Source organism: Moschus berezovskii, chromosome 25 (genome assembly GCF_049115385.1).
Source record: "Moschus berezovskii isolate FMDL1 chromosome 25, NW_MosBer_1.0, whole genome shotgun sequence".
NCBI lineage: Eukaryota > Metazoa > Chordata > Mammalia > Artiodactyla > Moschidae > Moschus > Moschus berezovskii.
In genome coordinates, this window is record NC_142484.1 from 11,773,092 (window position 1) to 11,783,228 (window position 10,137).

Genomic DNA, 10,137 nt, shown 5'->3' on the forward strand with positions numbered 1-10,137 from the left:
ATGTTGCCAGCTTCATGCATCCATTGTATACTTCCCTTTCTACCTTTCACTTACAGTTTCAGCATCCATTGATGAATCCATCCTCCTAACAATCAGCTCTCAAACGAGGACAGCAAACCATACCTCATGAACTGGCCAGGCAGACCACTTGAGATCATGAATGTCTAGCATGGCCCCTAGTATTCATTTTCATGGTGTCCTTAGCAGTTATTTTCTACAAGTTGGCAAGTTTCTACATGCCTTAGATGTCCATGCGGTTCACTTTGGTTTTCCAGTCTAGCCTCAAGGAAGAGATGACAGAATTCTCTGTATTCTGAGAATTTTCTAAGACAATTCCCCAAGGTCAAGGGTAGAGATAAAAATTTTATCGAGAGCTTTGCATTTTTATCAGATCCGTTAGTGGCCTAAAGGGGACAGCTAGGGCAGATTAGAGCACATATAACTAGAAGCTCCTGGTGCCACTGCATGCTAAAGAACGAGAGCTTCCCTGAGCACTTGGAGCCAGGAAAGGAGCATGAAGTGGCTTGTGCTCCTCGGGCTGGTGGCACTCTCAGAGTGCATAGTCATGTAAGTATGGGGACTGTAAGCGGCATCATCTTCCTTTCTGGGTTAGAAAGGAGTGGACTATTACCCTGATAGTCTTAAAGTTCATCTCTTACTTATTGATAAGTACCTTGCTATAGGTACTTATCCTTGCTTATCTAGGCTTCCCAGGTGGTGATAGTGGTAAAGGACCTGCATGTAAATGTAGCAGATGTAAGAGATGTGGGTTTGATCCCTGGGTCGGGAAGATCCCCTGGAGAAGGACATGGAAACCCTCTCCAATATTCTTGCCTGGAGAATCCCATGGACAGAGGAACCTGGCAGGCTGTGACCCATAGGGTCATATAGAGTTGGACAGGACTGAAGGGGCTTATCACGCATGCATGCACCTTGCTATAGAAACTGTGGGTCCCGAGGGTCGAGGTTTGCATGGTCGCACAACTCTTGGACCCCATCACGTGGTGGCCTGCTGAAGATGGAACTCCTTGCAATTGTTTCGTGCACAACCTGTACAGACGTAGGTGTGTCCGTGGAACAGCACTTTCCTGCAGGTTATTCCAGGTGTCCTCTCTCCTCTCTCTGCTGCAGTGAGGGGATGTCTATGTCCGTCTGGGTCTCTCTCACTCACCTCTCCATCTCTTTGGAAGTCTCTGTGAGTGCAGACCTCTCTGTGTTGTTTTCTATTCTTTGGGTTTTTCAATTTTGACTCATCCTTGCTTCTTTAGCCTCTTAATTTCCCTAATTTGTTTCCTATCTCCTGGATTCTTCTCTCAACCCTCTGTTCTGTTTTTACTTTGAGAAAGATTGGGAGAGCTACTTCTACACTGTTTTACATCTGACATGCAGTGTGACCACATCCAAGTGACAATCGCCTTGAATTTCTGATTCCTTCCCTATAAAAACAGGATAATGGTCCTCTTCTACAACCTTCATCCCTGAGCTTCCTTGAGAAGGATACAGTGGGATGGCAATAGCAATGCTAATGGCTGTTATTGTTGAGCTTTGCTATACATCAGATACATTATATCCATCACTTCACTTATCTCCCAAATTTTCTACATGGAGGGAGGGAATCATTACATTCCACCTTTTTACCCAGGGGTAAGCTGAGAATCCGTAGAAGGCAATAGCAAGCCACTCCAGTACTCTTGCCTAGAAAATCGCATGGACAGAGGAGCCCGGTGGGCTGCAGTCCATGGGGTCGCTACTAGTCAGACACGACTGAGTGACTTCACTTTCACTTTTCACTTTCACAAATTGGAGAAGGAAATGGCAACCCACTCCAGTGTTCCTGCCTGGAGAATCCCAGGGACGGCGGAGCCTGGTCGGCTGCCGTCTATGGGGTCACACAGAGTCGGACACGACTGAAGTGACTTAGCAGCAGCAGCAGCAAGCTGAGAATCCAAACGGTCTTACCCAATGCTACACAACAGAACGTGTATTCAAACCTACGTCTTTGCCATGGTATTTGCATGGCATTCCGATAATAAGGTGACGCTCATAAAAACGCTTGGAAAATACACAGTACATTACAACGTCAGCTATACCTTAACACAGACAGCTAATTGTATCTTCTCCTTTGTTTCTTTTCCTAATCCTCGGTGAAAGTTTGCCTCTAAGGAAAATCAAGACCTTGCGAGAAACCCTGAGGGAAAAAAACTTGCTGAACAATTTCCTGAAGAAACAAGCTTACAGACTGTCCTATAGTGACTCCAGTGTAGCTACTCATCCCCTGAGGAACTATCTGGATGTGAGTTCGTTGGGAGGATGGCTCTCCACAGCGCCCCCTGGTGCTCTGGCCTAGCACTGTGCTGCTTCTGGAGATGGCAGATGGGAAGTTGGGGCTGGGGCTCCTGCAGGAGGCAGAAACACTGGGGAACAGGGACCCCGTTCCAGAGGAGAAGGCGTTCTCATCCTCAGCTCTTGGTCTGTGGTGACTGGGCCCAGCAATGACCAGGTGGCAGGTAAACATCCATTTCTGGGTCAAAGATGTGTCATTAGTTTGAGGGAGATTGTTCCTTGTGAACTAAGTGAGCCACTCAGTTACAGATGAAGCTTGAGCCATCTCCGGTCAAAAGATAAAGCCAACTGCAAATCAAGTGTGAATCCCCAGGCAGAAGAATTCAGCTTCCACAGATGCAAGAATCACAGCAGTAAAAAGTTACTGAATCCCTATTCTGTGTAAGGCATAAGAATTTAACACTGTGGTTATTGTTATTAGATTAGAAAAAAGGGCACATTTTGTCTTCAAGATTGAGCAGCCTAGCCTGAGAGAAAGGCAAAGAGTAAATATATGTCAAATGAAAAGGTCACCTGTGTGGTGTTGATTGGATGTGGTATGAGTTTAGAGGGAGTGACTGGGATTGATCAAGTAGGACCTGGAGAAGGGAGTGCTCAGGCTGTGTTTGAAGAGGAGACTAGAGAACTCCTCAAATGAAGGCACCAGGACTTCCTGGAGGTCCAGTGCTTATAACTCTGGGTTCAAATGCAGGAGGTACTTTTTCAACCCCTGGTCGTAGAGTGAATATCCTGCATACCACGTAGTGCAGGAAAAAATATCAAATGCAGGCACCTCTGAGAACAAAGGCTGTGAGATGCGTGGTGGTTGGAAAGTGATCTCAGGAGACATGTGACACCCAGAGGGAGGCAGCATTGTTGGAATTGAAGGGAGCCAGATCTGCACTAACCCAGCCCTCCTGGTCCCCACAGATTTCCTACGTGGGTGTCATCACCATTGGAACACCCCCTCAGGAGTTCCGGGTCATCTTTGACACAGGCTCATCTGACTTGTGGGTGCCTTCCGTCAGCTGTGTCAGTGAAGCCTGTAGTGAGTACAAATACCCTCTTTCACTTGCATCTTTTACTTGCCCTGACACTCCCTTCTCCACCCTTGGCACCTGACTGACACTCATCTCTTCTGTCTGCAGAAACACACAACACTTTCAAACATGAAAATTCTTCCACCTTCAAGAACATGAACAAGCATGTCACCATCTACTATGGATCTGGGACAGTTCGCGCATTTCTTGGCTCTGACACTGTTCGGGTAACGTGGAAACAAAAGCTGAGTCAGGACTGACCTTACAAAACAGATACAGGACCAGCTGGCAGGACTGTCCCACCCTAACTCCCACAGATACTGGCCGTTTACCCACAGGATCCTGTCCCTGGGAAGACAGTCTCTGTAGTGACACACAAACGAATGGATTAGCTAATCCAGAGAGTGGCTTTGCTCTGGACTTGTAACTCCTCTGCCCATGAGCAGCTCAATATTCATTTAGCTGGGATCAAGAAGAGGGGGAAAAACTCACCAACTTCTTATTCTCAGACTGCACCTGGCACTTTCGTGGTAATAACTTGCTTAAACCTGCAACAAACCCCACACAGCAGGTGTGTTGATTAGCTCATGATACAGATGAGGAAACTGAGGTGCAGAGAGCAAGAGCCTTGCTGAGGTCACACGTGTGGTAAGCAGTGGAGTTGGGTTGGCTTGTCAGGACCAAAGCTGGTGGTGGGTGTTTGGGGAAAGGATAAAACTGATCTGGGGACCCTGGGGCAGCCAAGCACTTCAGATATCCAGAGTGGATACGCAGGAGGCCTGAGATGTAGGGGGGGCTGATGTGTTTTCAACATATAGTGCGTTTGGGAATCTGATAAAACCTATAGCCTCCCTACCCCAAACTACCTGAGTAGTTCACCTCTCTCTTACTCTCTCTCTCTCTCATATACACACTCACACAAACACACACATACCCCCAAAGGATATTTCCCAGGCAGTAATTTCATAAGAACCCTGCCAGAAACATTGCATAATGCATTTCTGTCTTTCTGGACAGATGCAGAATCCAAAATACATTCCCATCAATTCAGTCCGTTTCTGTCAGTTCAGAGACGCCAGGGAAGGCTCTCCTGCTCGTTACTCGTTTTGTCCACAAGGGGGCACCATTGGGTCCGATCCCGACTCCTGGTTGCCCCACCCTTACAGAAGCCGTGAGGCCAATTCGACTCACTCAGACGGTGTTTTTCAGAGGGGCAAATGTTTTAAAATCCAAGGACCCACATAAATGGAACCCAAATTCCCCTCCCAGCTCGGTCTAACCATCTGAGATCTACCGAGGACACAGAAAGACCTCAGATCTCTGCGGTGCTAATGGCATCTCTTCCTCAACCCAAGCCTAGACCCACTTAACAGACCTTTATGTGGGAACACTCTTCTCGCCCACAGATCGGGAACTTCGTTAGCCTTAACCAGTTGTTTGGCCTAAGCCTGGAGGAATACGGGTTTGATGGTGCACCCTTTGATGGCGTCCTGGGCTTGGCCTTCCCCTCCATCAGCATCAAAGGTACCATCCCCATCTTTGACAACATGTGGTCGCAAGGTGCCTTTTCTGAGCCTGTCTTTGCCTTCTACTTGAGCAAGTAAGTCTAAACTAGACAATCCCTGTCTCCAAATTAGTTGTAAGATGCTTTCAGTTGCATGAAAATTATGAAACAATTGATACAGAAGTATCCTGAGAGATAATCTAACCCAGGATAATTATGGCCCCAGAGCCCCACCTGGCTTCACCACTGGCTTTTATAAATAAAGTTTTATTGGAACACAACCATGTTCCTGGGCGCAAGAGCTGGGGCTTGGTGTAGAGGGAGGGAGAGCGAAAAGAAAGACTAATGCAAGGATAGGAGTTGTAAGAAAAGGTAGCAGGATTTGCTGATGAATTTGACATGAAAGGGAAGAGAGGGATAGTGGAAATCTTTCCCTTCTCACTAACATTTCACTGGGCACCCAGGACCAGCTACACAATTTGCAGGAGCCAGTGCAAAGAGAAAGAGTGGGACCCAAAACAAAAGTGTGGGACGCCTTTTTCAATAAGTATTGGGAATTTCAAGACAGGGCGAGCAGAGGTGGGGGCCCTGCTGAGTGTGGGGCCCAAAGGACAGCACAGGTCACGGGCCAATGAAGCCAACCCTGGGTGACTTGAAGCCACACCCTTAGTGCTTCAGGCCTTGATTTTTCTGAAAAATACAGGCTGGGCAAGGGGGAAGCCAAAACCATTCAGCACACTAACTTCTGAGGGTATCTGAGCACTTAGGTCACAGGAGGTTCAAGGCCTCTTCTGAAGACTGAATGGATGGAGCCCAGCCAGGTGGCCAGGCTTCTAACCTCCTCTGTGCCACTCATTAGCCAGCGACCGACCTGGGTCTGGTACTCCATCCCTCCTGGATTCGATTTCTGCATCTGTAGATGGGGACCTTATTGGGGCCTGAGGGGTGGACGAGCACGGCTCTCAGACAGCGCTGCTGTTACTGTCCTCCAAGGATCCCGCCTCTCCTCTCTCTACAGAAACAAGATGGAGGGCAGTGCGCTGATGTTTGGTGGGGTGGACCACCGCTTCTACAGAGGAGAGCTCAACTGGGTACCAGTGACCCAAACTCGCCATTGGCAGATAAGCATGAACCAGTAAGCCTCTGCTTCTGAGGGTCACCGCAAGTGATGCTCCCACATCTCCACACAGACATAGGCAGACACACAAATCCACCCTCAGACACACAGTCAACAGACTTACCCAGCAACCACAACGACACAGACAGACAAACAGCCACTCATGCAAAGATACAAGCAGGCACATATAAACTTGCATAGGCATTCAGAGACACACAAGTACACACACAGAGCCACATGTGAACACACACTGAAACAAACACAGAAACACATAGATACACAAACCACCCATGGGTTCATAATCACCCCAGGCCTCCTGACCAGGGCTCTGAACAGGGTCCATCACAGGGTCCAGAGGGGCCTGTGCAGCTGCGGGAGGACTGCACCCCTGAGTGTGAGGTGGGGAGCACGGTCATAGGACCATACAGTTTGGTGAAAAGAGGATCAGGGAGAATTTACTCGACCTGAAAAGAGCTGTGATAAGATCACCAACTGTCCAGGGCTACAAGGGACCAAGGAATTTCTCAGCCCAGATAAATGTCAATTTTAAAACAGGGAAAGACCTGAAGAAATAGGGAAAACTGGTCTCCTTAGGGAGAAGCTGGCCAGCAGTGGAGAGAGGTTGGCCACAGTCTTGGGACCTGAAAGAGACTCATAAAAAGAGACATCCCACCTCCCTGGGCACACAGTGGGGCAGGGGCTATAACTGAGAGAATCAGAAAGGTGGGATCCAGGAGTGGCTTGAGAAGAAGAGGCAATAATTGATGAGATTCTGTCATCAGATAAAAGCTCACCTGTCCTTTGAGGTTCAGTGTCTAGTCAGGCATCGCCTGGTCAGGGTCTCAGTGTCTGAGCCCAGTGACACCCTCTCCCAGGGCAGCCGGCCTCCCCCACCCCTATGAGAATCTGCTGCCGCGGGAACCTCCGTCTTCACTGTGCATTTGTCCCATTGTCGGTGAGACGTGAGGTACACCTCTCTGGGTGGTCTTCATTCATTATTTTCACAGTCTTCTTTCACTCATTCGGCAGACAAGCATTGTGCATCCACTGTGCCAGGCACTTTAGAGCCGCGATGAGAATAAAACGTGCCCTCACATCTAAGGAGGCAAATGTGCACGAAATGACACACACAGATAGTGAATTGTCACTTTGGTACATGCTGGACATGAGGAAGGGTCTACAGAGAGTGACCAAGACAGGAGACGGATATACACCGGAGGAAAGTCTTCTCTGAAAACAGCACTATTAAGCTGGAATGTGGGAGATGAGAAGAAAGTAGCTAGTCAAAGGGGAGGGGGCTCTTCTAGGAAGGAAGACCAGCGTGTGTCAAGGTACAAAAGAGCCTGGTGTATTCAAGTACTGCTCAAGGATGTCAAGGAAGGTGCTGTGATCAGGGCAAAAGAAAAGTCAGGGCAAGACATGACGCTCTGCTCAGGAGACAGTCAGGGAGGGGGCAGCTGTGAGGGAGGGAGCCTTCCGCACGACCCTGATTCCTGCTTTGTCCTACTGTCTCTCAGCATCAGCATGAACGGGAATGTTGTCGCTTGTTCTCGTGGATGTCAGGCCCTTGTGGACACCGGGACATCCCTGATCTATGGCTCAACAGATGAGGCCAACAACATCAACAAGCTCTTAAATGCCCATGTTGATAATTCTGAGGTGAAGGGTCATGCCACAGGGTCACTCCCGGTCTCCCCACTTAATAAGGATCTTCCGGGCCAACCTCTCTCCTTCTCTCTAACAGTATGTGGTTTCCTGTGATGCCCTCAGGACCCTGCCTCCTTTCATCTTCAACATCAATGGCATTGACTATCCACTGCCCGCTGAAGCCTACATCTTCAAGGTGAGGGGCCATCCCTGAGGGTTGGTTCTCTAAATTAGGGTTTGCAGGAACCCCTGGGCTACTGCTGAGAGGAGGTCACCCTCTGCAGGCCAAGCCACACCATTGAAGATGCTGCTGAGCCCCTTTGGCTGGGCCAGCACCTCCCACAAAATCAACACCTTGAGAGTAGAGGACAGTCTGGAATACAAATCTTCCTGAAATAAATGTGGAGATACCACTCCGTGATGGCATGGTGGGAGTCACAAGGAGAGGGGAACACTAAGGGCCTCTGCCCTCATAGATCTTCAGTTCAACTAGAGCCCTCAGAAGCAGGATCATGGAAAATCAGCTTTAGGGATCCCTAACATAGGACATGTGACAAGGGGGGTTGGCTGGTGGCAGTCCCTGTGTGCTGTCCCACCATAATGATTAACAGTCTCCCTTTCCTTCTTGAAATTATCCCAGTTACAATAAATTATATGGCTACCTTAGACCTTAACTGCAACATCCCCTTGCTAAGTCCCAGTTTCCCCTCTGTGAGTCAGGCTACCCGACCCCTCTGTGGGGAGGTTGGATGCTATGTGAATAAAGGGTGCACAGTGATTGCTCAGCCCTGACGCAGGGTGGAGGCTTCACGTCAGCTCCCTGGAGGAGTTCATAGCAGGCTATTGGGCTCAAAGAAGGCTTTGAGGAAGAGAGGGAATTGCAGTAATTCTAAAACCCCTGACTCGGCGCCATAGGGAAGCCTGCTTGGGTCTAGACAAATCTGCCCTGGATTCCATACAAATGACACCCCACTGTGCTCTGCAAAGGGACCCCGGGGACTTATTAGGGGTGATGAGGGCTATGGACCCACCAGTGGGGATGGAGACCTGAATAAGTCACCCAGCCAAGCCTGGAGTGGCCAAAGGCTGAGTGTGGGTCCCAACAGGCTTCTCAGAGGGCCTGAGTTAAGTCTTAAAGAATGCACTGTGAGCACTGCTTTGAGTGTATTTCACATGCATAACCAGCAGTGAGCTACTGTATAGAGAGGGAGATCTGCTCAATGTACGGGCGCAGCCTGGATGGGAGGGTGTCTTTGGGACAAGGATGCATGTATATGTATGACTGAGTCCCTTTTCTCTCCACCTGAAACTCAGAATATTGTTAATCAGCTACACTCCAAAACAAAATTAACAGTAAAAACAAGAGCTCATTGTGGGGACCCGGGAGAAGAACAGGCGTTCTCTGCTGAGAAAACGAGGAGCAGGTCCAGAAGGAAAGACACAGAGTTGAGGAGAAATGGGGACACTCGTGTTCTTTTCTAGAATCTGTACTGCAGTGTGGCTGACCTTCAGCGTTGCCTTAAGTTCTGCTGCACAGCTAAGAGGTTTAGCTGCACATATACAAATATACATACTTTTTCATTAGTTAATCAATATATATTGAATATAGTTCATGTGCTATAAGTAGCACTTTGTTGCTTATCTGTATATTACTTTGCATCTGATAATTCCAAACTCCCCACCCTCCCCTCCCCACACTCCCGCCATATGGAAACAACACGTCTTAGCCTTTTTTGTTTTTGGATGAACCCTCATATCCCAAGCTGCTGAGAAAATCACCAGATACATACCAAAAGAGGGAAATAAAACCGAGAAGTGTGCCAGGTCTGGATGTTGAGGAGGGAGTCACAGGTAAGTGCACAGGCTGACTGGTGTGTGTCTCTAACTCCCCCAGGATAAGAACATCTGCTTTAGTGTCTTTCAAGGGGGCCTAGAATCTACCTCTCCAGGCAACTGGCTCCTCGGTGACGTCTTTCTGAGGGAGTACTTCGCAGTTTTTGATCGAAAAAATGAAAAGGTTGGCCTGGCTCCAGCAGCGTAAAAGCTTGGACTGGTTCAAGAATCAATCAGGCCGCTCCTAACACACACCCGCTCACACTAGGGCACTCCTGCCCAGCGAAGCTGGTGAACTGTGTTTGGTGCTCTGCAAACCCTATTCTCACTAAAGAATAAAAAGTTTCACTCTTAATGGTGCTAAAACAAATGGGTGCTTCTTTTTGGGTCTGGGAGGTGCATCATAATCAGGGAGGATCTAGAACCAAGTCTGAACCACAAGTGAGAGGAGCTCAGATCCAGCTGGTTTCAAGGAAAGGGGAGACTTTCAGAAGAACACTGGAGATCCTGTACACAGGAACCAGGGCAGACAGAAAGATCTCAGTGACTGGACCCAAGAAATCAGAAACCTTCAGCTCAGCCTTTCTCATCCTTGCTCTTTCCCCTCACTCTTCTCTGATTGTCTTTGCCTGACAGCTTTCTTCCTTAACGCTTCTACGCCTACTGAGGGAGTC

The 10,137-nt window shown here is 48.6% G+C and overlaps 1 protein-coding gene across 1 annotated transcript; it reads left to right on the plus strand.

Annotated features, from left to right (window-relative positions):
- Positions 1–478: 478 nt before the first annotated feature.
- LOC129548458 (pregnancy-associated glycoprotein 2-like) lies at positions 479–9,811 on the plus strand. The gene is made up of 9 exons (XM_055414980.1): positions 479–567; positions 2,152–2,293; positions 3,253–3,370; positions 3,471–3,589; positions 4,769–4,962; positions 5,885–6,001; positions 7,501–7,642; positions 7,728–7,826; positions 9,525–9,811. Exons 1-9 carry the CDS (start codon positions 515–517, stop codon positions 9,669–9,671), a joined length of 1,131 nt encoding a protein of 376 aa, XP_055270955.1. The 5' UTR covers positions 479–514; the 3' UTR covers positions 9,672–9,811.
- Positions 9,812–10,137: the final 326 nt, after the last annotated feature.

Coding starts and splice junctions, on each gene's coding strand:
- LOC129548458 (XM_055414980.1), top strand. CDS start 515: ATGAAGTGGCTTGTGCTCCTCGGGCTGGTGGCACTCTCAGAGTGCATA. Junction 568..2,151: donor CTCTCAGAGTGCATAGTCAT/GTAAGTATGGGG, acceptor CCTCGGTGAAAG/TTTGCCTCTAAGGAAAATCA. Junction 4,963..5,884: donor TTTGCCTTCTACTTGAGCAA/GTAAGTCTAAAC, acceptor CTCTCTCTACAG/AAACAAGATGGAGGGCAGTG.